The sequence below is a fragment of the Callorhinus ursinus genome, unplaced genomic scaffold, assembly GCF_003265705.2.
Source record: "Callorhinus ursinus isolate GAN/ISIS: 27379988/994484 unplaced genomic scaffold, GSC_fseal_2.0 scaffold18, whole genome shotgun sequence".
Lineage (NCBI taxonomy): Eukaryota > Metazoa > Chordata > Mammalia > Carnivora > Otariidae > Callorhinus > Callorhinus ursinus.
In genome coordinates, this window is record NW_027397080.1 from 2,294,663 (window position 1) to 2,320,809 (window position 26,147).

The 26,147-nt window shown below is 53.1% G+C and overlaps 2 protein-coding genes across 15 annotated transcripts in view; one reads left to right on the plus strand and one right to left on the minus strand.

The window, feature by feature from the left end:
• The window catches only part of ERI3 (ERI1 exoribonuclease family member 3), a 125,102-nt gene extending 110,139 nt beyond the window's left edge, over positions 1-14,963 (plus strand). For all 10 annotated transcript variants that reach the window (XR_012381253.1, XM_025855984.2, XM_025855990.2 and 7 more), the window contains one exon: positions 14,432-14,963. Coding sequence is in view for 9 of the 10 variants with exons in the window: in XM_025855984.2 (XP_025711769.1) it covers positions 14,432-14,514 (83 nt within the window). In the remaining variant the exon portion in view is untranslated. The remainder of the gene's footprint in view (positions 1-14,431) is intronic.
• A 411-nt stretch (positions 14,964-15,374) lies between these two features.
• Positions 15,375-23,954, minus strand: DMAP1 (DNA methyltransferase 1 associated protein 1). Of its 5 annotated transcripts, none has more exons than XM_025855979.2 (11): positions 23,865-23,954; positions 23,538-23,683; positions 22,892-22,983; positions 22,436-22,631; positions 17,336-17,497; positions 17,062-17,229; positions 16,656-16,841; positions 16,478-16,549; positions 16,111-16,183; positions 15,676-15,971; positions 15,375-15,486 (listed from the first exon to the last, which is right to left on the minus strand). In XM_025855979.2, the coding sequence occupies exons 2-11, from the start codon at positions 23,640-23,642 to the stop codon at positions 15,427-15,429; spliced, it is 1,410 nt and encodes a 469-aa protein (XP_025711764.1). In that variant the 5' UTR covers positions 23,643-23,683; positions 23,865-23,954; the 3' UTR covers positions 15,375-15,426. The 5 variants fall into 5 exon arrangements, with proteins under 5 accessions (XP_025711764.1, XP_073758825.1, XP_073758824.1 ...); XM_073902724.1 differs by having other exon boundaries at positions 23,538-23,647; positions 23,865-23,951; XM_073902723.1 differs by having other exon boundaries at positions 23,810-23,930.
• Between the last annotated feature and the right edge of the window lie 2,193 nt (positions 23,955-26,147).

Genomic DNA, 26,147 nt, shown 5'->3' on the forward strand with positions numbered 1-26,147 from the left:
GCACACAGGCATGGCGTTGGGAGGTGCTGATGGATGCCTCTGCTCCAGGACTTGACACCATGATGTACAGGTAGCCTGGAGACATATGGATTTTCAAAGTGGCCACTTTGAATAGAATTACAAACCCTGATCATGTGCACAGTGAAGCCTCTGCCCTGGCAGAGCTACATTTGGTTCATAAATGAGTTGAGACCACTTGGGGATCATTCTTGAGAACTAGGGTCCCTGGAGCCACCAAGGGGGTACCTGGGGAAATGCCCACAGAGGGGCAGACCTATGGGTATGGTGGAGCCAGGAGCCTAGAAGCAGGGTGACCTTGTTCTAGTCAAGGCTTATCACTTCCAGGTTGTGTGGTCCTGGATAAGTCATTCACCACTCTGGGCCTCTGTCTCTTCCTCTTTAAATTGGGGTTGATGGTGACTCCTACCTCCCAGGCTTACTATGAGGAGAAAGGAGGTAATGCATTTGAAAATACTGTAAACCTACCCCCCTCCCCCAGGTACCAGTTAGCCCATTTGTCTATTTTAGTTCTCTGTAAAAGTTTTGAGGAGAGTAAGGATCCTTGTGGGGGATTGTGGGGGCATTCATTCACTTTTGTTCAGTCAGTCATTCAGAAGATGTTTGCTGAGGTCTTCTGGGTGCCTAGTCCAGTGCTGGATTGCAGAGGTGAGGGAGGTTCCTTGCTGGGAGGTGATGTGAGCACTCGTGGCTGAGGCAGCTCAGTGTTCCCAACCCTGTGCCTGGTCCCCACGTAGAGTCAATGGGTCAGATCCAGCCCGGTCCTGCCATGGGCACACCTAAGCTTTAGGGTGCTGAGAGGCCCACACAGGCCTTCTCATAAGCCCCAAGCTGAATGCTCACCTGAGCTTCCTAATCTGTGCAATGGAGGGTTAATGATCTTGACCATCTCTCAGGAGCCACAAGCAGAAGGTCAAGAAATCACATGTTGCTCAAGTCAGCAGAGGTGGTGTGAGTGAGCATATCAGGTGTTCAGGATGTGTTCATGGCAGTCCACCAGGAACAAAATGCCAGTCATGGAGGGAGAAGAGCATCCCTGAGCTGGGCCTGCCCCTTCTCAAGCCACTCTCCTCACGCCCTCTGCACTCCAGCACAAGAGCCTCCCCCATTTTCTGGAAACTGCCATTGGCCTTCCCACATGGCTTTATGGGTCCTTGGCCTGATTAACTCCTGCTCAGCCTTCAGAGAGCAGCTCAAAGTTTGCTTCCCCAGGGAAGCCTTCCCTGACTCCTAGACTTGGTCAGGTCCTCCCCTGTGCACACCTTCCTAACACCCAGCACTTCCCCTGCACAGCCTTTCCTCATGATCCTCATTAAGAAATAGTCATTTAAACATCTCTCTCCTCAACTGAATTGTAAGTTCCCTGAGGGCAGGAGTTTATGTCTGTTTGTTCAACTTGTATCCCCAAAGGGTAACCTTGTGTCTGACTCTTGTAGGCAGATAGTAAATAAAATGTGTTGTTTTGAATTGAGTTGAGCTGAGGTGGCCCTGGCCCACCCCTGGGTGTCAGGGCAGGGGGAGACAGCTAGGGCAGTGCCTGGAGCTGAGGTGCTTCCCATTAGTCCTCATGATTAATTCACAGCCACACTGTGATGGAGTGGGCTTGTCCCCAGTCAGCGCCTCCGCTGGGGCCCACCTGTTAGCGACAAACAAACAAAGGGGATAAATAATGCATTGGGAGCTGAGCCAGGCAAGGCGGCGGTATTGAAATTAATAGGGATTAGCTGAGCAGCTTGAGGATGAAATATTTACCAGGTGGGACAGGGCTTCGGGAGGGCAGCCCCCCTCGCAGAGTCCCCAGGCAGAGCCAGGCCCTTCTCCAGGGCATCACTGTTAGGACTGGGGAGTCCCACCACCAATACTGCTGCCCCCAGGTGCATCAGTTTGCTGGACAGACTGGTGGCTGGACTGCTGAGAGCTCAGGTCCCAGCCAGTGTCCTGGCCCAGCAGGTCTTGGGGAAATCAAGATACTAGGAAGGAGTCGAGGTGGGGAAGGGGCTGAAGCCCCCAGCACTTTGGAAGCTGAGGACAAGGACCTTGACTAATTTTCAGGGCCTTGGCATGTTTAGGCTTTGGGCAACGGATGTCAGGGCTGTAATAGATTTGCCTGTGAGCTTGTCTCCCATCCTTCCCTCTTTCTTTTCTTCTAGTTCTTCCTTTTTTCCACTTAATACGTGTTTATTGAGGGCCTCTGCACAGGTAACATTAGTGCCCTCGGGTTTGTGATCTAGCTGGAGGTGACACAGGCCATCACAGTGGAGGAACATTGGGTGCTGTGAAACACATAGAAGGATCCCTAACACAAACATGAGGGGCCCAGGTAAGGCACTTGAGGCAGTGATGGCAAGGGGCGGGGCTTTCCAGCAGAAGGAGGGCGTGCGGAAAAAGCTGAGAAGCTAAAGAGCCTGAACTCTGGGGTCCCCAACAGGAGAGTGGGGAAGATGAGGCCTGAGGGGGAACCTGGGCAGATCCCCGGAACTTTATAAAGAAGTTTGGACACTATCCTGAGAGCAGTGAGGTGCTGTTGGAGTGAGTGGTGGTGGTTATTTTAATGATTAACTCTTATTAAACTTTTTACTTTGAACCAATTTTACATTACAGAGAAGTTTCTATACATCTCTTACCCAGCTTTCTCTCATGTTAGCATCTGACATAATCACAGTACAGTTATCAGTACCAGAAAATGAACTTGGGTACTATACTGTGAGCTAAACTGAAGGTCATACTTGGATTTCACCAGTGTTTCCAATGCTGTCCTTTTTCTGTTCCGGGATCATTGAAGGGTTTTAAGACAGGGAGTGAAATGACCAGATTTGTGGCTTAGAAGGACACCTTGGAGGAGATTGGCGGGGGCACTGCTGTCTCCTAGGTGAGAGGTGGTGGTGCCCTGGACCAGGGTGGTGGTAGTGGGAATATAGGTTTAGAAATCACTGGGACATCTAGGGTAGATAAGCTCAGGACTGGCTAAGTGTACCCGGTGAGAGAGTGGAGAATGAGAAGGGGGCCAGTGGCAGCTTTGAGCAACACCCACTCTGTAGGGACAATCAGAAGAAAGTACAGAGAAGCTGAAGGAGCTGGATAGGGAGGGGAGGTGCTGTCACTGAAGCCGGGGGAGAAGAGCTTCAGGGCACGCGTTAGTCCACTGGGGCCATCTAAACTACTGGACTTTCAGCCTTGTGAGGTCGGAGGGATCATTCGGGAAAGCGGTTCGGTAGGACGCAGGTAGGGAAATCAGATTGTAGGGTGGGAAATGAGGGAAGGAGGCCTTGAGCGTTAACCAGGAAGTTAGGCTATGAAAGGGAGGAGAGGTTGGCTACCAGGCACGTGGAAAAGGAGTTAAGGCGAGGTTGTTTTTAAAGATGGGAGAGGTGTGATGTGTTTACATGCTTATGTGAAGGAAGCAGTGCAGAAAAACAATCGAGGCTCTGTCAGAAAGGGGCTTGCTCCTCACGTAAGGCCCCCCTAAAGGAAATGGGATGGAAAACCCAGGTGGAGTGAGGGGTGGGCTTTAGAAGTGCCATGAGGACGCACCCTCTCTCCTCCCTCTGTAACAGGTGAGAGGACAGTGCCTACTGTGTCTCCTGTGAAGTAGGAGACCACACTGTGTGTGTGTGTGGGGGGGACTTGAGAATGGTGGGAAGTAGAGAAAAGGGCACTAGGGAGAAGGGGAGAGCATGTGCGCGCTGATCAGGAGCATAGGAGGTCGGCCAGGCGGTTTCATACACCCAGGTGAGCTTGCAGACTCTGGTTTTAGGAGGGGCACGAATCTATATGGTTGTGATGTTCTCTAGTCACGCTCAGCCCAGATGCAAGCATAGAGAAGGCAGCTTGGGTTTTTCCAGGCAAGGGTGATGGAAAGGAGAGAGTTGAGAATGTTGGCAAGAAAGGACTGAGATGATGGGCCATGGAATCCAGGCTCCTGTGTGAGGTGCGTCGGTTATGTTGCTAGGCCGGGAACTGCTTGCTTCATACCCGATATCCATTGTCTTCCTTCCTCACTAAAAGGAGCCCTGGTATCACCAGGGGCAGCGATGTGTACCCAGTTAAAACACCACTTCTTTTTAGTTCCTCATACAGCTAGATATGGTTATGTCCCTGAGTTCTGGCCAGTGAGATCAAAGGAAAAGCGTTGTGTGAGACCTCCAGGAATGATACTTAAAAGGAAGTGATTCGGCCGGGAAGTACATTATTCTTGCTGTTTCCTTCTTCCTCTTTCCTAAAATGTGGATGTGATGCTTGGAGCTCCCGCAGCCATTTTGGACCAGGAGATAACCTGGAAATTAGAAGCAACATGCTGAGAAGGGTAGAAAGAAGTGTGAGCCCCCAGTGACTTTGTGGAGCTGTGGGATTCTCAGGCAACTTAGATCACAAGCCATAGACATAAAAAATTTTCCTTCGTTCAGTTGCGTTTTCTCCCCTCTCTGTTTTCATGTGGGTTCCCATCAAAACTTGACTCTTTTAGCCTTTTTAGTAGTAATATGGCCTGTGTCTTGCCATATAGCAGGAAACAATTTGGTCAAATGTTTCAAGAGAGCATAACAAGAGTTACCAACTTCCTGGCTTGAAATAACAGCGCCCTCATTGCCCTTTGCCCTCCCTCCTCCCTTCAGCCAAGTTTATGTTATAGGGCCCATTTGTTATGTCACTCTCTTTCCTGTCTTTACATTCTGTATCAGTTAGTATGCTTCTGGCTACAAGAAAGAGAAAACTCAATGCAAGATATCTTAAATAATAGGATTTATTACCTCACAAAAGTTTGGAGATAAGGTGATTGTAGGATTAGTTAATTCAGCATCTCAGCAATGTCATAAAGGACCCAGACTTTTCCCATTTTTCTGTTCTGTTATCTTCAGCATGTTCTTCACAGGCTAACTCCCCTAACGTTTAGAAGATGGCTTCTGCAGTCCCAGACATTACATGCAAACGTGAAAACTTCCCGCAGAGTATAAAGGACTACTTCCTCCTTGTGTTTCTCTTCACAAGAGTGAACAAGTTTTCCTAGAAGGTCTTTCAGCAAACTTACCCTCATTCTCACTAGCCAGAACACACCGCCACCCCTAAACCAGTGAGCGGCAAGGGGGATGGGATCACCGCAGGTGGCTCAGACCTGGAGGATTCACCCTGGTCACAGGAGGGAGGCGTGGGCTCTGCCAGGTTGGCAGCAAGGGAATGACTGTTGGGTAAGCAGTCAAAAGTCGACAGGGGAGAAAGTAAAGAGAGGAGGCGAGTCGTGTATCTGGATAGAGTAGAGGTATTAATGTTTCAGGGTTCCAGTGAGATGAAAGAAAAGTGTATTATTGCCAGTAACTAGGGAGATTTGAATTTAATATTTCAAAGGAAGAGCAGTGGAGGATGTTAAAAAGGTAGAAGGTATAACTGTGGAAATGAGTGGAAATAGGATACAGTGGAAACAGTCGTTAGTGCTGAGGTCAAAGATCCAAGAGGCTGGCAAGTTTCTCAAAGGACAGGTTGTAGAGGCTATGACAGGCGGGTCTCTTGGGAAGGAGGTGGCCAGGGTCTAGATTGCTAGCACATGCTCACAAGAAAGGCCTCAGAGACACTGCGTCTGAGTCTGGGCCGCATGGGTCTGGGGCCAGGTCACAGGTGCCTGGGGCAGTACTGGCAAGTGACCTAACACGTCTGAATCCCAGTGTTGGCATTTTGGAAAAAAACACCCTGGTTGGTCAGGCCATTCTGGAAAGGGGTAAGGCCCTGTCACCTTCCTATTGGAGCCACTCAAGGACCCTCAGAAGACAGTCCCACGGGAGACCCCTAGGGACAGGGTAAGGTGGAATGGGGCAGAGGTGGCTGCCAGGTATGGCAGATGTGCCCAGCTGTTCTCAGGAGCTGCCTCTTCTCACCCCACCCCGGCCAGGTCACCTTTGCCCGGCCTTGGGTTATCTGGCTAACCTCTGGCACTTCTAGCTATAGTATCCCAGAGTCAGGAGGAGGAGGGTGAGGCTTCTTGGCTCCTCTACCTGGATGGGGCCTTGGCTAGGAATGAGTGGGGGAGGCGGGCACCCGTTGTAATGGCCAGAGCAGCCGCCCTGTTACTACGGCGTATTTCACTTTTAATTCTGACATATAATGTAATGATCTTTTTTAAGGCCCGATGATATTATCTGCCTGACTAGATTATTGAGTCTTCATCATCTCCAGATAAATTTATGGCCAGGACGAGGCTCAGGATTTATCATCAGTCAATAGAGCTCGATACTCTAACAAGGCGTGTAATAAGATATACATATTTAATGATCCAAGGGGAGGAGCGCTAATGGGAGCCCAGAGTGAGTGGTCCACAGGGCCGGGGCTCTGCCCTAGGGCTGCCGTAGCTGTAGGGGCATGGATGCGGTCTTTGCCCTGTGGTCCCCAACTCTGGCCTTTCTCATGACCACCTCAGTGTCCTCCTCCTTAACAGCCAGAGGGAGAGGCAGACAGGGAAAGGAAGAGGAGTCAGTAGGCAAAGTGTCGGAGCTGGGGCCTAGGTCTCTTCAGCCCGACCGGCGTAGAGACACCCCACCAGGGAAGTCCTCTCCCTGCTTCTGGGCCTGGGGTGCAGGTGGAGGAGTAGCGGTGTCCTTAGACCTGTACACCCAGGCCCCTGAGCGTTAGGGCGGGCCCACAAGGGGAGGGAGTGCCGGGGCTGCGTGCCCAGGCCGCGCTGATGGTGACGGATGGTTTTTCATTACAGCCTCTCAGGTCCTGCCCGCGCCCTGTGTGGAAATTCTATTTATTCCCTAATTTGTAAAAATTCCCTCTTTATCTGATCCCAATCAGGGCGGGGTAATTGGCTCTCTGGGGCAGCGGCTGGGGTCCTTGATGAAGAGCTATGTGGATGTACCCGGCCCGGCCCCCACCCAGCCCGCCACCAGGGCCCACAATTAATAATGATTTGCAAATGGCAGACAAGCAATAACACAGAAAGATGTGGCGTCCGTGCTGCCTCTTCATTTCCTCCCCTCGCAGATATAAATGGCCACAGAACAAAAACCCAGCACTATAAATTCTGGAATTAGTTATTCACTGGGATAAATGGGGCCTGGAGCCACCAGCCCCTCTCCCACCACCCTTCTTGCCTGCTTTCCTTGATCCAGGTGTGTTCCCGGGCCCGAGGCCTGGCTCCTCTGTATCTTTGGCTCATGGCTCAGTTCCCCAGTTCCCTCCTAGACTCTTCCCACCACTGTAGCTAGCCCTTCCTGTGTGGCCCAGAGTTGGGAGCGGTCACCTGCTCTGGATCTGTGGCTTCCTCAGCCTCTGCCTCCTCTCACTGACCTCTCTTGGCTACCCAAGCAGGGCTTCTGTCCCCACTCTGCGCTAGGGTTTGAATGGAGGTGACAGGTCCCGCCCAACCTGGGAGTCTGGGTCAGGGTTGGTCTTGGGTGTCATCTTTGGTATTTGGGACCAATCTGGTCATTTGCCTGGCCAAGTCTGAGTTGGGCTCCTGGTGGCCAAACATGATGTAAGTGACATAAGGCTTTGACGCCTGCTCGCTGGCCAGGCTGTTGTGGGATGTTGGCACAGGCGTTTCCGGGCACTCTGCCCTCTCGGCCAGGCACACGCTCTCCCCGCCCCCCAAGTGGCTCTGAGCTGGCGGGTAATGGGCGTGTAATGGCCTCATTTCCATGCCCGGCCTCCAGGAGCGGCGGTAAGTGTTTGATTGCCTTAATTTCCAAACACATCATTATCCCAGCTTTACCAGCGCTTAATAAACACTTTATGAGGATTTTTTTAAAAACATCTTCGGTCCGCATACTTCTCTGAAGTGATAAACTCTAATTAAGTCTAATATTTAAAAATATGGTAATGGTGAGTTGTTTGAATAAGTGGACTGCATTTCTGTAATTTCATTATTACGTAAAACACGCTAATTATTTGGAGCGCGCTTATTACGGAGAGAGAAATCGCCTGCTAATCAAGATGAAATTGCCTTTTCCCCTTATTGTGGAACCACCGTCATCCTTCACCATCAGCGCTGTGGCACCTCCAGGCACCTCGGTGGGGTGGAGGGGGCGGAGGGGAGGGGCTAGAAGAAGGGGTCACTTTGGAGTTGAGGCTATAAGGGCTCTGGGGGGAAGCAGAGGGAGCTGTGGGAGCCGTGTCTGGGGAGAGGGATCTATATCTGGGGGTGGTGTCAGGGGGGCCAGGGTGGGCCCTGTCTGGGCGCCCAGGGGACTGTGTGGGCCATGTCTGGGACAAGGAACGGGCTTGTGGGATCTCAGGGTATTACTGCTGGAATAACATTATTATTGGATATTATTGGAATAGCAACCACAATAATAATCACTAACCCAGCCACTGTTTTAAGCACTTCACAAATAAAAACTCATTTCATCTTTTCAACAACCCTTTGAGGGAAGTAGTTGCTATAATTACCATTATTGTTCCCATTTTAGAAAAGAAGAAACCAAGACACAGAGAGGTGAAATAAAAGCACCGTAACTTGCTCAAGTTCACAGTTATGAAGTGATGGAGTTTGGATTCGAACCCAGAATCTTAGGATACCCAGGGCTTTCTGCTGGGTCAGTCCCAAATTCACTGCCTTCGCTCCTGTCTTCCTTCGGAGCTACCCTGTGCTCTTGTACCCTGAGTTGTACCCAGCTGCAGCTTGAGATGCTGGCCCCCAGCATAGAGTTGCCCAGTTAGCAAATAAAAATATAGGACACCAATTAAATTTAAACTTCAGCCAAAGAACAAATAATTTTTTAGTACAATTATGTCCGCTCTGGGGCTGGGGACTTATTAATCTGGCAGTCTTCTGTCAAGCAGGCCCAGCATTGACCCACTGACCCTTTGCGCTCGGGCACGATGCTGCCAAGATGTGCAAACAGAAAGATGTAGTGGCAAAATGAGGTTCTAGAATGTCAACACACCAGGGTTCTTGCTCTCTCTACTTTACTAAGGTTCCTGCTTCCAGTGCTGTTCTCCCCACCCCATGTTTGCTGTCCCTGCTCCATGGGCTCTGGCCCCATTCCTCACCAGCTCCTGGAGATCACTAAGAGAGTGTGCTTACCAGGCTGAGCTTTTTAGGAAGGAGACCTCAGGTTTGTCTGAGTCTGCCTTTAGGCCACACTGCCTTGCAGCCCTGTAAAGTCAGCAGCGTGTCACCCTGCTGCCCCTGATGTCTCCCAGTCCAGTTCACCTCTATGATCATTTCATATTCATTCCCTTTCCTCGCTCCAACAGACTCACGTATGGGAATTGTATATATAATAGAGGCATCATTTCAGAAGGGTGGGGAAAGTGTGGACAGTTCAATCAATGGTGATGGGACAATGGCTATCCACTAGGGAAAAAAAGTAAAGTTCGATCTTCTATTTCTCACCATATATGAAAATAAATTCCAGACAGATTAAAAAGTTAAAAGGATTAGAAGAAAATATATGATAGTTTTCTAATAGCACTGGGATAGGGAAGGTCTTTTTCAGTGAGATACAAAGCCTAGAAGCTGTAAAGGAAATGCCTGATACATTTAAATGTCCCATAGGAATCTCAAGATTAACACTAAGGTCATCCCTGGCCCAAACCTACACCACCTCAGGTTTGTCTTACCTCCATGAGTTGACTTAAGATCCTAGACTCAGCCCCCTACAGACCCACACCCTGATCTCCCCCCATTAAGGCTTGCGCATTCTGTTTCCTTAAAATCTCTTGCCTCTGTCCACGTCTCCAGACCGTCAATACATCCCCATCTCCGTCTCTGCCGCCACTGGCCTGGTTCTGGGCCACCGTTTCTGGCCTGGACCGTAGTACAGTCTGCTAGTCAGCGTCTGTGCCTTCAGGGTTAACCCCTCCAATCCTTGAAACACAGATAGGCTCTTGTCTTGTTCCTCCTCAAATATGTTAGCATCTCCCTGTCATTCCCAGAATAAGAAGCTCTGAAGCTCCTTAGCTTAGCATCCAGTCTCCAGGGTTTCCTCTGGCCAGTCACTGCTGACCTGGCCAGCTTCGCCTCTCGCCACTCCCCTGCCTCTTACTCTTCATCACCCCCACCACCTGCTAGACTTAACGTGTTTTTGGACACACTACGTTTCCCCTCCAGCAAGGTGCCAGTACTATTCACTATGCTGGGATCACCTCCCCACTTCAAGCCCAGCTTGCTGGCCAGCTCCCCCCCACCCCCCCCCCCCCCCACCCCCCTCCACCCTGTGCCCTCAGACTTCTGCCTGGCTTTGTCCTCCGGGGAACCCTTTCCCGATTCTCGGTGCCTTTTCTGTGCCACCTTTCCCCATAGCACTGCTCGCACCACACCACTTACGGGCCTGCCTCTGAGCTCCTTGAGGGCAGGGAGCAACAGTCTGCAGCGAGGCCTGTGACCCGGCATGGCCCGTGTGCACCCAGCGCACAGAAGTGTCAGTGTGTGTTTGCTGAATGAATGCGTGCACAAATAAATGGTCCTCCAAGAGTTTCTTTGGGCCCTCTCCCTGCTGAGGGTGGTCCTCGCCCAGGCCCTGCTTCCTGCCCTCTACTGTTCAGTTCCCAGACAAGTGCAGCTACCTGGAGTGGCCTCAGGTCATGGTCCTGTGTCAGCCCTCACTGGGTGTCCTAAGTGGTCTGAGCCACCCTTCCACTAGCAGCTTTGCCAAGCAGATATTTGACTACCCTTGGGCCCAGTCAACAAGCTTATCCAAGTCAGGTGCTAGCCCCACTCACCTCTCGGAGGGATTTAAGCAGCTGCACATCTTCCCGTTATGGTCTTAGCAATATAAAAATATTTCCAGTATTAAGAACATTAATGCTCCAAACAGAAGAGAGTCATCTTGTCACAAGCTGATAACCCTGCAGGAACATAAAATCAGGTTAGTCTTCTAGAATTTGGAGGTAAGGAAGACCTACCTCAGAGGCCTCCATTGTGGTCACAAGGCTGGGTGCCTCCCACCCCTTTACCCTCTACACCATAATGGGTTCAGGCTGGCCTCATTAGCTCAGTGAGAGGTGCCAGAAGGGGAGGCTGTTGACCCATGTGGCCCCAGGGCTTCAAGCAGAGGACTCTCCCAGAGGCCATGTTGTCACCAGCTTCACCCTGCTGCTGGCTCTCTCTGAACTCCTGGCCTGTTAAAAGGCCCAGATTTGCCTCTTCACCTCTGCCCCATTTCCTCATTTTCTAACTGTGCCATTGACTTTTTAAACTGATCAGTAGGTTGCACTGGCTCATGAAGTTTCAAGGGCTAGAAAAAGCCTGGGCTGGAAGCCCATAACTGCCTTACCACGGACTTGGTGAACTGAAACAAGTGTCTTCCCAATTCTGGGTCTCTCTTTCTTTGTTGTAGTGGACCAGTTACAACAAGGTAGGCTCCAGAATCCTCAGTAAACAGGATCAGTAGTCAGTGTGAGCTTGTGCAATGAATGCCGGCTGGTCTCATCGCGTGTGCGGGCCTCTCTGTCATCTGTGCCAGAGATTGTGCAGGATATACCCTCTCACCGTTGGGTCACCCGGGAAACTAGCGTCCTTGCCTTCCCTCCAAGAAGAGGAAGTGTTCCAAACCTAAAGCACCGACAAAGACGGGGTGTGGAAGGGTATCACCTGCTCAGTGCTCACAGTTAACACATGTAGCGTCCCTCATCACCCCTAGTGGAGGAACCTGAAGTTCAAACAAAACGTGAGCACTTGCCACAAGCACACAGCCAGTGGGCAAAGTTAAGACTAGAAACGCGTCTATCGTTGTCATTTTCAGAAAACAGAGGTTCCTGGAGATTGGAACACAGAGATTGGGGGTAGAGAGTGGCAGAGGTGAGACCAGAGAGAGCAGGGACCCGTTTTTACAGGGCCTTTACCTTTAAGTCATATTAAAGAGTATAGCCTTGAACCTGAGGGCAGCGGGAGCCATTGAAAGGACTTAGGGAGACAAGGATGTGATCACTTGGGCTACAAGAGAATGCATTAGAGGGAGAAGAAAGAGGATAGGCTGTGTAAGAGCAAGAGATGATGGGTCTGCGCTGGAGTGGGGGGCAGAATGAAGGGAAGGAGATGATTAAACAGAATAAGATAAAATCCAGTTGATACTTGAGATTTGGGGAAGGAGAGGGCAAAGTGTCAAGCCCGATTCTCAGGCTTCTTTGGGAGCACTTGGGGTGCTGTTCACTGGGATGGAGAACACTGGGTAGTGAAGACATGTGGGGAAGGAAATTGGTGCATTACTGGATGTTTTGAGTTTGTATGGATCCAGAAGGAGATGTTCCAGAGCTCAGGAGAGGTGCAGGCAGGAGATGGCGATCTTCAGGGCTCGCTGAAGCTCAGGGTGTGGATGAAGCCAGCCAGTGCGTCAAGTGCAGAGAGGTCAAGGACAGACTGGGGCTGGGCACAGGTGGGAGGTCAGTGCTGGCCCACGGGATGGCTGGTGACCTGGGGGGGAGGGGCTGGGCACATTCACTTGGGCCAGGGGAGGCAGATTGAGCGATTTGTCCAGCAATGAGGGAGGAGCCAGATGAAGTCAATAGAAAACTAATTTTCTTTTCTGCTGGAAGAAATGAGGTGTGTGGCCGCTGGGTAATTGCAGATAACGAGGGGACTTACTCTTAATATGCACGGCGGCCGTGGTCCCCAGAGTGCAGGAGACAGGAAGGACTGGAGGTGCCCTGACAAGGCCAGACTTCTTTGGGAAGAAAATCACCCTATCGTAGGCTTTTTGATGGTCCCATCACAGCCTCTGGGCCCTATCATAAACCCTCCTGCCCCATCTCCAGCTGCCCCCCTTCCCCTTCCTGTCAGCTGCCTCACTCCTGTCTCATCCCCCTCCCTCCACCCTCTACCCCCACAGCACAGGCGTACACACTAAGGGAGACAAATGATGGGGCCTCAGCTGAGCGGGGCGCGTGTCCGGCCCATAAACCACGGGGACGGGTCACGTCTGGAGTTGCCATGGCCGCGACTACCCACCCATCTGTCTTCCCACTGTCCTGCCTCAGACCAGCCCTCGTGGCTTCCTGAGTCCCTGGAGGAAAAGGGTGTCCCTGTGTCTGGGTATCACTTTTCCATGCCCACATTCCCCATGGGTATGTTCATGTTGAGGTCTGCAAAACAGGACCCCGTGTGACCTGTCTGCCCTCACAGAGTTGCATCCGGCTAATGACACAGGACCTGGGCTGGCCAAGACTCCCGCTTCCACAGCCCTTTTCTATCTCTGTTGTGCCCCGTTTCCTAGTCTGAGGTTCTAGCAAGGGCAGGCTGGAGGGCTCAATGGAAGGGGTTGGCCCTTGACAGATGCAGAGGCCTCCTGACCCCACCTTGACGTTGCCACCGCCCCACACCTGATTAGGACATCGAAGTATAATGCTTCTGCAATCACAGCATCGATCCCATGAGGGCTGGTAGCGGCTGAGGTCCTGGTTATGGCCCAGGACCATCTATGGAAGGTGGGAGAGGGGTGGGAGGAGGGGCAGGTGAAGGGATGGGGAGCTGTCTGGTGTTCTGGGCAGTGGAACAAAAAAACTCTGGGTACTTGGGCCATTTCTGTCCTTGGCTTTCTGTAGAGGGACGAGTGTTGGGCAGCTGCACCTCCTGCTGGTGGCGTTAGAATTAGCCCTGGCCTATGTCCATGATAGTGAAGGCGCGGAGTACCTGCTCCTGCAGCCGCCAGGGTTCCAGGAGTTTCTCACAGGGACCAGTACTGGAGAAACTGCTGACACGGTCTGGCAGGAGCAGACCTACTTAGGTACAGCCAGAGGCAGGACTGAAGCCTGACTGGCACCAGTTTTGGGGAGAGGCAGGGCTTAGACTGAGCACACAGGCATGTCTAGTAGAAGATTGCTGGCCCAGGTGTCAAAGGTCCACAAACCTAGACCCTCTCCGCCGCTCTGGGGCGACAGGGGGGAGCAGGTTCCCAGAGCAGGCTGACCAGGCCCCCGGCCCCAAGTGCCAAGGCTTGTGCCTTGTCACCAGCGATTATGGCCTGGGCCATACCCCCCCCCCCCACACACACACACTCTCTCTCAAGTGCCGGCAAAGTCACCCTGGCCGTGGGCGTGATGAATGGCCACACAGTAATGAAATGGAGACATCAAGGCGGGTGGCGGGAAGACGGAGTGTGGCGGACGGGCCGTCCCCACGCGGCGGCAACAAGAAGGATCGCCCAGCGGCCGGGGGCCGTCAAGGGAGAAATTACACATTTACTCTGCCTTTTTCTTACTGCGACGGCGCCCATACATCACCGCTGGGGCCGGGGTGGGACATGCCGGCCAATTTCCAGCATGAATTATGGGACTGAGCAGCATTGAGACCATGTTTCCTGCCGGCCCGGCCTCATCCAGCCCAACCTGAGGCTGGAGATGCTGCCACCAGGGCACCGGACCCCCTGGTTTAGAGCCTGTGGCTCCTGAATCTGACCCTGCTCCCTTCCCTCACCCATGTAAGAGCAACTGTGGGCACAGAGGGGAAGGATCTGGGACCCATCTAAATGTCTTCTCTTTCTCTTCTCAGATGACTGCAAGAACATTGCCAACATCATGAAGACACTTGCATATCAAGGCTTCATTTTCAAGCAGACATCAAAGCCATTCTGATTGGCCGAGGACGGGATGGGGCAGGACAGGGTAGCTGCTTGGCCCAGCCCAGAACCCTCCTTTCCCTCACCAGAGGGGAAAAGGGAGAGTGGCACAGCTCTACATCCAGAGTGTCCCCCAGCCTGCCCTGTGGGCTTGTGCCCTGGGTAAGGCCTTGGCCACTTGGCCCCTCTGGAGCAGACACTTTGTGCCCCCCACCCCAACCCCTCAACCTCAGCCCAGTATTAGCCCTTCCCATTGTGGGCCTGGGCTAGGGGGACCCAGGCACTCACCGCCTCTTCCCTGGTACACAGGCTTCTGCTGGGGCCACCAAGCCCCCCTGTGCCCCCTCCCATCTGTAGTGCATGGTGTGTGGTGCCCCCAGGGCTCCAGGACAGATCAGGCCCCACCTTGTGTCTACCCCCATCCCCGCTGTGAACGTGCCACTGAATAAAGTCGGGGAAACGAGACTCTGGGTGTGTGTGGACCAGGCGCTGCTGTGCCTGATGCTGTCCAAGGTGTACAAGGTTAGAGCGCGTTCCGGGCTGCTCTGGGCTGAAGGCCACCGGTGTGGCTGGCTGTCAGTGGAGCACCTGGGAGACCCTCCCTGAATAAGCACAGGGCCGCGGGGACCGTAAGCATGAGGCAGTGTTCCAGTGGCTGGTATCTGAGGCCAATGCAATGTGTGAACCACCTTGAGTGCAGAACCAAGTACAGATGTTTGGGCAAAACTGGCAGTGGTGAGAGGGCTGCTAAGGGCCTCCCCGCAGGCAGGTCCCAACGCCACCCCTGTGGAGTGGGGGTGGTGACTGCTCCAACGTGACCCCCCGCAACCAGCCAGGGGCTTCACAAGTGGTGGGAAGGAAAAGGAAGCAGCCCAGTCCAACTCAGCAGCTCTATTTACACAGCAGCACCCACACCCCGTGTGGCCTCTCATGGCTTCTTGGCTTTCTTCACAGAAGAGGAACTGGAGGCTGACTCCCGTCGCTTCCTCTGAGAAGACACAGAAGGCGCTGGAGTCAGTGGCCCCCAAAGCTCTACTCGGGCTTGGTGCATGTGTTTCACACTCAGGGCAGGTGATGCCCACTGGCCACCCAGTCCTACCCTCAGTCCCAGAACCCAGCAGAGTAACCACTCCCACTGCCGGCACGAGAGGGAGCGGGGCCGGTTCCAGGCTCTTACCGAATTGGGCGTGAGGGGCGCGCCCACCACATCAATGATGGTGTCCTTGGTGGGGTCGGGACCAAGACCAGGTTCAGGTACTGCTGGCTCAGCAGAGGCTGGGGCCGGGCCGGATGCTGGCGTGGCGGGGCCCCCGAGCACGCCGGCCCTGGCCAGGGCCTCGTGCCGGTGCCGCAGCATCTGGAGCTCATACTCGCAGTTGGCACAGGCCTGCTTGAGCTCGTAGAGCAGCACCAGGTCACTCCGCAGCTCGTTGAACATGTGCACCAGCTCCTCCGTGGGCGTCGGGCTCAGCTCTGCAGGCGGTGGGTGGAGGGCACGGGCGGAACCAGGGTGTGCGGGAAGGCCAGCGATAGGAAATGCCCCCCCCCCCCGAGCCCAGCCTTGATGGGCAGCCGCGGGTGGGTAGCTCCTGCGGGCCCAGTCCCCACTCACCCACACCAAGCTCCAGCAGCATCTGCTCCAGGGCCTTGATCTTCTTCTGTCCCACAGAGCTTGGCAGCTTCATCTGCAATGACCCAGGCTGCTAAGCCCTCTCCCCGACAAGTGGTTAAGGGTGAGGGGGACCAAAGGCAAGGGGGAGTGGGAGAGAAGTGAACCCCCTGGAGATAGCTCTACGTCCGAAAAAGAAATAACCAGCAAGTGGAACAGACCAAGAGCTTGGACCCCAGCCCAGCCACATCCCCGAGACCTCCCTCTCTGCAGCACGTGGCACCCCCTCCCAGTGCTCCGGTGCCCCAGCTGCCGCACGCAGGCTGCAGGGAGCCTGGGGCCCCAGCACAGCAATGGAGGCGACACGTACCCGCTGGCTCCGCAGGGTGACGCCGGCAGACTTGAAGTCCGGGAACTTGATGCCTGCAGTCTCAGGAACAGCCTGGGGGAGAGGCAGCGGGAGGGCCCAGGGTCAGTCCCAGCACCCCGCCAGCTCTGGGTGCTCTCGGAGCCCTGCACCCTGGGCTGGGCTGACTCGGTCTCCGCACCGGCTTCTCCGCCTCCTTTTTCTGGGGTAGCTTCTTCTTGGGGGCTTTGCGCTCCGTGCGCCGCTGCTCTGCGGTGGTGTCCGCCGCTGTTATCAGCTTCTGCAGGTCCTGGCTGCGCTTCTCCCTCTCCTTCTTCCGGGCCTCGATCTTGCGCAGCTCCTGCAGCAGATACTCCTCCTCCGCGACCTGGGAGAGCGAGAGGATGCCAAGCCGTGCGTGCACGGCAGGGGGCAGTGCAGAGCGGGGGAGGGGGGTGCGGGGCTGCCCCGAGGGACCACGAGGGAGGGGAAGGGGTGTGGAGCAGGGAGAGTGACTCATGAGGAAGGACGAGGTGGGGAGGCAGGGGAACCCGGCTGCGGGGGAACTGAGAGCAGGCCGGATGGAAGCCAAGGGCTGCAGCGCTGACCTGCTCTGGGGTCCGGTTGTAGAGACGCTCCAGCTGCTCCTTCCGCCGTCGCTCATGCCCAGCATCAAACACCGGTATCTTGAGGTCCGTGCCTGGCACAGCGCGCACGTTGGCAAGCTTGGCACAGATGTGGTAATACCGCTCCTTCAAGTCTTCCACGGAACGCTTCTGAGGATAAAGACATGGCGGGAGCGGAGGGTGAGTGCCCAGAGGCACGGGGCAGGGGTCGCGTGAAGGCAGGGGGCATGCGTGCCAATGCAGGACACCGGCTCACCTTGAACTGCTGGTGGTCGTAGCGGTCATGGATAACTACAAACCGTAAGTCAAAGCGGCGGCTGAGGTCAAAGAGATGGTCCGTCTCTGCCTTGGTCCAGGCGTCGTCGTGCAGGTACAGCTGGTACTCCTGCTCTGAGTACACGGGGACCTGCACAGTCTGCTGGCGCGGGGGGCAGAGCGCGGGCGCGGCGCATCAAGGCATGGCCGGCGGGCTCCGGCCCCCGTGATCACAGCCCCCCCCCCCCACCGTGGACCGCCCATCCCGAGGCTGGACCAAAGCAAACCCTCCGCCTGGGGCCCCGCACAGGGCGGCCCGGAAATGATGCTTCCACGTGAGGAAACACACTGCGTGCCCAGAGGACCCCAGCAGGCTCTGGGACCGCAGCCTGCCTCTGGATCCGGTCCAGGAGCGACCTGACCATGCCTTCAGCTCCAGAGCCGCAGTAACAAGATGCATGCCCCTGTCCCCAGGGTTAAGATGAGGGGCTCACATGTAAGTGCTTCCGTGGAGTCCAGAGGTTAACTCTGGAGTAGAGCAGATGGCTAAATACTGGAGAGAGGCCCGAGTCCATGGAACCCTTGTCTGAAGCACTCCTGCCACCCAGTGGTGACAATGAGACTTGCAGCTCCCCAGAGCGGGCCAAGGTCCCTTCTCTCTACAGAGTAAAGGGGACTGAATCCTACTCCCAGTACGTGCACCCCTACACACGTCCCTGCCTCCCCTCTGCCACGCCCCAAACCCCAGACCTTCCTCATGGACAAAACGCACCACCACCAGCTGGGCCTGTCAGTCAGAGACCCCAGGAAGGAGTCAGCGTTAGGCTGGACTGGGGAAGTCCCTTTTCTCTATCAAAGGCCAACCACATTGACTCTAAACCTGCTCTCAAGACCCTATTTCCAGCTGCCTCTTAGACCTCTCCTACTGGAGGTCCCACATATACATATACCTCCAACTTAATATGTTCAGGTGACAAATAGTGGTGATCATTTGCAATATACAACAAATATGAATCATGTTGTACACCTGAAACTAACAGAATACTATATGTTGATTATACCTCAACAGAAATATATGCGAGTGTTCAGTACTGAGCTCGTCACCCTCCCTCAAACTTCTAGATCTTCCAGTTTGGTTCTCAGTGTCACCATTGGCCAACACAGGTGCCCAAGCCAGAAGACTGGAAAGCATCTTTAACTTCTACCTTTACCTCTGACCCCTCCCCTTCCACAAAGCTGTGGCTTTTACCCCCAGGATCTCTTATCTCCACCTGCCACATCGCAATCCAGACCACCACCACCACTGCCTGCGTCAGAGAAACAGCCTCCCCACCTGCCTCTCTGCATCCATTTGATCCTCCTCCAAGCAATTCTCCATCCGCAGCCAAGATGTGATCTGACCAGTGCTACCTAAAGGACAGCCTGCAGACCAGTGCTGTTTGCAAACTGGTACCAGTGGTCTACGTAAGTGTGGAAAGTGAGAGTAGGCAATTGGAAAAGTAGGAGAGAGTACGATAATTTCAGTACGAAATCACATGCTACTGAGTCGAATATGAAGAAACGGGGGGGGGGCGGCGCCTGGGTGGTTCAGGTTGTGATCTCGGGGTCCTGGGATTGAACCCTGTGTCGGGGGGGGGGGTCTGTGCTCAGTGGGGAGTCTGCTTCTCCCTCTCCCCCTACACGCCCCCCACTTGTGCTCCCTCTCTCTAAGTAAATAAAATCTTTAAAACAAACACAGACTTGTATTTGGTCTTTTCTTATAACCTTACTATCACTCTCTGATGGATTGGAAATATTTTTTTAAGGTCCTTCATCACAGATAATTTGAGAAGCACTGTTCTAGAATAATTATCTGATCATGTCACCCAAACATCTCTTCCTAAAACCCTCAGAAGTTCTCTACTACACTAAAAGTGCCTTCTAGCTAATTCACAAACTCCTCAAAAGCACAGGTCAGCACAGGACCAGGCACACTCTTAAGTATCAATGAATAGTTACAGAATCAACCAACGATGGGTGGATGACCTCCCCTCTCTGCAGCCACTGTCCCTCATGCACCCGAAGTTCCAAACAAATGACTAGCAGTGTCGGGAACACGCCAGGCTCTCCCCCTCAGCCTGAAGTGCATTCCCACTTCCACATTCCTTCTTCTAATAGATAACTTCTCATCCTTTTGATCTCTTACAGGCATTAGCTCCTCTAGGAAGTCACTCTGGTTTCCCAGGCTTGGTTAGGTATCCCTGCCATGTATTTCAATTCCATTTAATTAAAAAAAAAAAAAAACAAAAAAAACTCAGGAACTGTGTAGCCAGTCCTGCTCTCAAGGAGCTCACAGTCAAGTGAGGGAGACATTCATTCATTCATGGATTTATGCTGAGCCTGCCAGACCTATGCTGGGAACACAGTGCTGCATAAGACAGACAGTGGCCTTACCTTCTCAGAGCTCACAGTCCAGCTGAAAAAACAATTTAGTCCAGTGTGGCGAGTATGATGCCAAAGGTAAAGCGAAGGGTATAATGAGTGACACCTGATCCAGCCTGGGGATAAGGGTTGGTCAGGGAAGAGGTGACAGGAGACAGTAAGGTTACTTTGAAAGAGAAGAGAGAAATGATCATGATTCTCTTTTATAAAGACCACCCCGGCAGCAGTAAGGACAGATGGGGGGAAACAAGAGCCTGGGAGGCCAGCTGGCACGTTTTGGAAACAATCCAGGGGAGAAGAGAGGAGGCCGGAACTAAAACAGCACCAGTGGAAGGTAGAGAACAGGGCACAGACGTAACTTTGGGTTAAAACCACAGGACTTGGCACCTGGACATGAGGGGTGAAGGAAGACGCCGTCACAGGTGACCCCTGTGTCTTGGGCTTGAGCAAGAGAGCGGCTGGGGAGTCACAGACTGAGAGTGGGGCCCCAGGAACCAGCAGTACTGGAGGGAAGATCATTAGTTCACCTTACTCCGACTTCATTCTCCACCTGTAGTCACCATGATCTTTTTAAGACTCGAACTGGATTCTGACAGTACTCTATTTAAAAATCTCTCTGTCGCTACCCAAGGATATGAGGGCCAAGCCCTGCCTGATCTGGCCTTGCTGACCTCTCAGGCCTCACCTTCCACCATGTCCTACCCCGAGCTTTAGGCTTCATCAGGAGGGAAGTGCCTGCAGCGTGCCATACATGGGACTGGTTTTCTATCTCTGCCTTTGCTCCTGCTGGCCCCTCTGCTTGGAGAAAGTCACTACACTCCTTTTCTAACATCGCCTGGTGACATCCTTTAGGACACAACTCCAGCCCTAACTGCTCCAGGAAGCTTCCATGACCTTCAGGTCCTCCCAAAATAGCTTGTATCCTACCAAACTAACTGCCTGTGGCTCTCCCCACTCCCTCCCCAACAATATGGAGAGTTTCTTGCAGGCAGATATTGTTTCTGGTGCATTTTTTTGTTCTCAATGCCTAGGGCTTGACTTGGCATGAAGCAGCATTTACCAAATACAAAATGAACATTCTTTCATCTTCTCAAATTGTCTCATCCAACCTTCCCTCCCATCGCCTCAGCACCTCACCTCTTGGTTGTCCCTTCTCAATCCTACACCTCCAGCCTCTCCCTCTGCTGGACCTGAGGGGGTCTGAGGATGGTGCTGAGATGGAGGAAAACCAGGTCTGTCTGGGGTGGGGGAGAATGATGGGTCACACCCGGATGCACTCAGTCCAAGAAGCCTGTGAGACATCCAGGCAGAGCTGTGCAGGGACAGTTGGCTACACAGGGCTGAGGGGGGAAAAGTCGGGACTTGAAGTCGTGGGATCAGGCCCCAGTGTTTTCAGCCTCCAAGTCTAGGCTACTCCGCGCTGCAGGGACTGTGACACCATATCGTATAATGGCTTGAACAACAGCCTAGGAAATCCTAGCCTAGCCCCGCTCTGCTTCTCACTGGCTGGGGGAGCGTGGGTAAGGCCCGGCTCTCCCTGAGCCTCGGTAACCTAGACTAGAGATGATTCAGCTCGGACTAGGGTGCCAGCACAGGGAATGAAGAACAAAGGCAGGGCGCCTGGGTGCCTCAGTTGGTTGAGCGACTGCCTTCGGCTCAGGTCATGATCCTGGAGTCCCGGGATCGAGTCCCGCGTCGGGCTCCTTGCTCAGCGGGGAGTCTGCTTCTCCCTCTGACCCTCCCCCCTCTCATGTGCTCTCTCTCCGTCTCTCATTCTCGCTCTCCCAAATAAATAAATAAATAAATAAATAAATAAATAAATAATCTTTAAAAAAAAAAGAACAAAGGCAGACGTGGTTTATTATGGAAACAGAATCAGCGGAACTCGATGAGATTTATCGCTGAGATTTAGTTCAAATGCCACCTTCTCAGAGAGGCCCACCCTAACCACATTATCTAAATTAGGCCTCCCCTATGCTTACAAGTTCACTCTTTAACTCATTTCATATTCCATTCATATCCTGGTTTCATTTTACTGACGGCTCTTATCTGAAAGAATCCAATTTATTTGCTTACATGTTTGTTATCTATCTTTCCCTACCTTCTTTGTCCTGTTGTTGGCTGAAGTAATTAGAGACTACAGGAGAAGTGAAGTCAAGGATGATTCTCAAGTTTCTGATTTGGGTAGCTGGGTGGACGGTGGTGCCCTTCACTGATACGGGTGAGGAAGAGAGGGAATGGATGAGTTCTGCTCAAGGGTACCTATTTGAAATTCCTGTGGGGCCTTCACGGAGAGACATTAAGTAAATGACTGGATATTGCTCTGGACTGGAGATATTAAGTGGGGTCACTGGCATAGAGCAGGTAACTGAAGCCACAGAGAAAATGAGACACACTAGGGAGAAAAGTACAGAGAGACAAGGACACAACTCTGAGGAACAGCAACATCTGAAGGGCCAAGAGAAGCCACCAAAGACCAGACCAGGCCCAGGAAAGGACAGAATCCCACGGGCCGAAGAGACGCACGAAATCTCACCCTGCATGTCTTTGCCACGCAGACTGAATGGGTGACTGTGGCTGACACAAAGACTGACCGTGCCTCTGGGGCCAACCCCAGGAGGCCGAGAGCTCCCAGAGGAGCGCAGAGACTTTGGCCTATGTCCAAATGGTGATGGCTCACCTTGTTGAACCTGGCGAAGGGGTAGTCCTTGCCCTCCTCAGCCGCCCGTCGCCAGTGGAAGAACATAGCTCCATCCTTGCGGGCTGGGTTGGTGAATGGCATCCACTTCCAGGGCCGCACCTTCTTAGAGCCCAACTTGGCTTTCACTGTGCGGTAGCCTTGGCCAGTGTCACTGGGTAGCAGCGGGGGTGCATCCCTGGCAGTAGGGTTTGGAGAGATGGGAGGTTAGAGTCAGAGGTGTGTAGACAGCCTTTGGGCCCAGGCTGATCTGCCCTAGAGCAAGAAAGTCACATCCTGGAACGAGAGGTCTGAGCTCCTCCTGCATCCTCCTGAGTAAGCAGGAACCCCACCTGGGGAGGGTGGAAGGGGGAGAGCGGGCACAGAAAAGCAGGAGATAGGGACATGCAGACTGGTCAGGCAACCAGAACCTGGGGGGTCTGGGATTCTAATACTTGCTTCTTGTCAGAGTAGAGCAGTGCATAGACCTCTCGGTGCATGCCCTCAGGCCTCTTGAAGGTCAGTGTCTCGGAGGATTTCTTGGACTTTTTCTGCGAAGGGAAGCCACAGGGTAAGAACCACAGCCTAGACTCCCTTCCCTGAAAATTCTCGAGCCCAGCTCAATCCCTGAACAAAACAGCACCTACAGGTACAGTGACACACATACACACCCGACACATAACGACACACCGAGAAGGCCCACTCATAGGGGCACCCCTAGTTGGGGCAGGTCACTCCCTCCCCAGCCCCACCTCACCTGGGTAGAACCCCGACCTGTGAGAGTAGATACTTTTCCACCGTCTCTCAGAATGTCACACTGACTTGGTGCCGCCCCGCCCCCCATATCCTACAAGTGTCTCACTCTTTCGGCACTCTCATCTCTTATGAGTATCACACTTTCTTGGTCCCCACCATTTCCCATGGGTGTCCCACCACCTCCAACCCATCTCGTCAAGGTAACACATAACTCTCTAACCCGTTATGTCACACCTTTCACCGCCCATCTCCTTAGAAGCGCAGCACCACCCCCCATTCCCTCCCCCCGTTGTCACTGCTCCCCACCACTTCACTCCTAGTACCCAAGGCTCTCAGGCGCCCCTGCTACCTTGTCCGGGTTGATAATGTCCTTCTTGCTGATGGTCCCGGAAGCTGCATCCCCCTCTGGACCTCCGAGTTCTAGAATGTCCCGCACATCCGCGCCTGTAGCCATCGCGCCTGATGGGGGAGCGCCCCGAGGTCAAGGGTCAGTGCCTGAGAAGGGACCAGCCTTAGGCCAGGGGGCGGAGCCACTTCAGCCCCAAGAGAGGCGGGGTGAAGAGGCGGGCCGCTAGGAGGAGGGTAGTCCGGGGCGGGTCGGGGGTTCCGCCTGTGTCCCACCGTTTGGGTCTCCCTAACGGCCCGAACTGCCACCTAAGCCCCAGTGCCTCGGCACCTGGATTCCCCCGACTGCCGGAGCCACCGCTCCGCTACCCCCGCAAAGCCGCGGACAGAAACTTCCGGTCGTGCGCACTCGAAACGCGGCCGTCAGGAACACTTCCGGTCTGTGCTGAGCGGAAATGGATCCGGAGGGCAACCCAGTGCGAAAGCGGCTGACTGTGGTGATCCCGTCGCGGGCTTGGCTCCCACGGGCTCGCCCGTGTTCGGATGCTGCCTGCTTTCTGGCATTTTCCCTCTACATTACTCTGTTGCATCTCGGGCAATAAAAACAGCGCAGAGCTTTATGACCTTGAAGTCGCTTAATTCCTCTGAACCCGTTTCATTTGTAAAATGGAAATTGTAATGGCACCTGCGTAAATGAGGTACCGATAATCCATGCAAAACATTAGCAAATTGCCTAGCACGTTTAATTTTTTTATTAAATAAATTAGTGGTATTAATGGCCCCTGTTCATTAAATGCTGTGTGTACCAGGCACTGTGCTAAGCGTCGGAGATGAAGAGATAAACTAGTCAAGGTGGAACATCCCAGGATGCCTGCCAAGATGGAGTGAGGTCTGGACCTTCACTTGCACCTCCACTGATGGAGCTCCCCTCCCATGGGGCTTTCCTGGAGCCGGCTTCCTGGAACTAAACTAATCCGGGAGCTAACTGCACTAGTGTGGGTTACAAACAGGCCCAAGAACACAGCCCCAAGCAGGGAGCAGCTAGAAGTCTCTCTTAAAGGAAGAAATTTACTAATCTCCTGGAGAGAGAGACGTCTAGAACAGGAGGTCCTGAGGAAGGGCAGAAGGGACAGGGAAAGCACCTCCCAACTTCAGTCTCTGCATACCAACCTGCAAACATGGAAGACACGTAGTCATTGAACATGGAGTGTGGGCTTGTTAAGGCATTAAGGAAACCAGACCCCAAGCCAGCTTGCCAAAGAACCAAGCAGGGACTAGAGGAGCACACAGCCTGCACAAGTTAGCTATCAATATTGTAGCCTGTTCTGGCTGGGTGGGGACAGGGACGCAGCAGCTGCGGCTGCAGCCTACCTAGACTCCAAGACTTTGGAGAACTGAGCCTGGAAGTAGAAACCTTGCCCTTTTCCAGAGACCTGATTTCTGGGTGAAACTTCTGGGCTCTAAACGGTTTCTAGGCAAAGCCAGGGTCTTGTGCAGAAATTGCCCACAGGGTAAGGGAGTGGTCCTTGAAGCCAGAAGTGGACAGAGCAATGGGAAAGAGTCCTGCACCTCGGCCTCAAACACTTGACTCTACTTGTCCTTAGTTGTGTAATTATTTGTTTAAGATATATTAAAATATATATATATTTTGAAATTTATTGGATTTTTTTTTTTTTGAGAGAGAGAGCACATATGAGTTGGGGGGGGGGAGGAGAGGGAGAGGGAGAGAGAGAATCTTAAGCAGGCTCCATGCCCAATGCAGAGCCTAACACCAGCTCAATCTCATGCCCCTGAGATCATGACCTGAGCCAAAATCAAAAGTCGGACACCTAGCCAACGGAGCTGCCCAGGCGCCCCTCCCCTGATAGATTTATTTCTATGAGGATCATGGTACATAAATGTATGTATGTATCAGGCATTGTACTAGGCTCTGGGGAATGCAGTGGGTGAATGAGATACAAATGTCCCTTTGTGGGGCTTATATCTAGTGGAAGAAGAGAAACTCTGAACATATAAACAATAAAACAGTGTAAGTTTTGATGATGACAAGAGCTATGAAAAAAAATATACAGGGTAATAGGGTGGAGGACTACTTTATGTAGTGTGGTCAGGGAAATCGTCCCTGAAATCTGAGCGGAGGCTTAAATAATGGAAGCAGCCGCAGAATACCTGGGGAAGGAATCTTTCAGACAGGAGGAATAACAAGTACAAAATCTCTCAGATGGAAGGAACTCTCTATTTTAAAGGCACGTAAAGAAAAAAGGCCAGTGTAGTGGGTGGTGAGTAAGGAGGGGGAGAATAGGAAGACTTGAGATCAGAGGTATGCATAAGGGGAAGGAGTTCAGGTTTTACCCTATGAGCAATAAGATGTTATCCTTTCTTGGCCACAGTCTAGATTCTATCTTCATTCTTGGATTGCCACTGTAGCTGCTGTCATTGGGAAATTCCCCAGACGACTGGTCCAGAGCTTCTCATCCCTTGGGGAAACTGAGTCCAGGGATTGGGGAAGGGGCAAGAGAAGGATACCTCTCTCAACCCATCTGAGGAGCCACTGCCCACACTTCCTCACCCAGACTGCAGGTGGCAACAGGTTCCACTGTCCACCAGGAGAGAG

Bases quoted from the DNA above. Each gene is read 5' to 3' on its own strand.
- DMAP1 (XM_025855979.2), bottom strand. From the start codon at position 23,642: ATGGCTACAGGCGCGGATGTGCGGGACATTCTAGAACTCGGAGGTCCA. The intron at 22,984-23,537 runs GTAGCAGGGGCG...TTCCCTTCGCAG, and splicing joins ACATTATCAACCCGGACAAG to AAAAAGTCCAAGAAATCCTC. The intron at 17,230-17,335 runs GTGAGCCGGTGT...CTTTATCCTCAG, and splicing joins ACGACCACCAGCAGTTCAAG to AAGCGTTCCGTGGAAGACTT.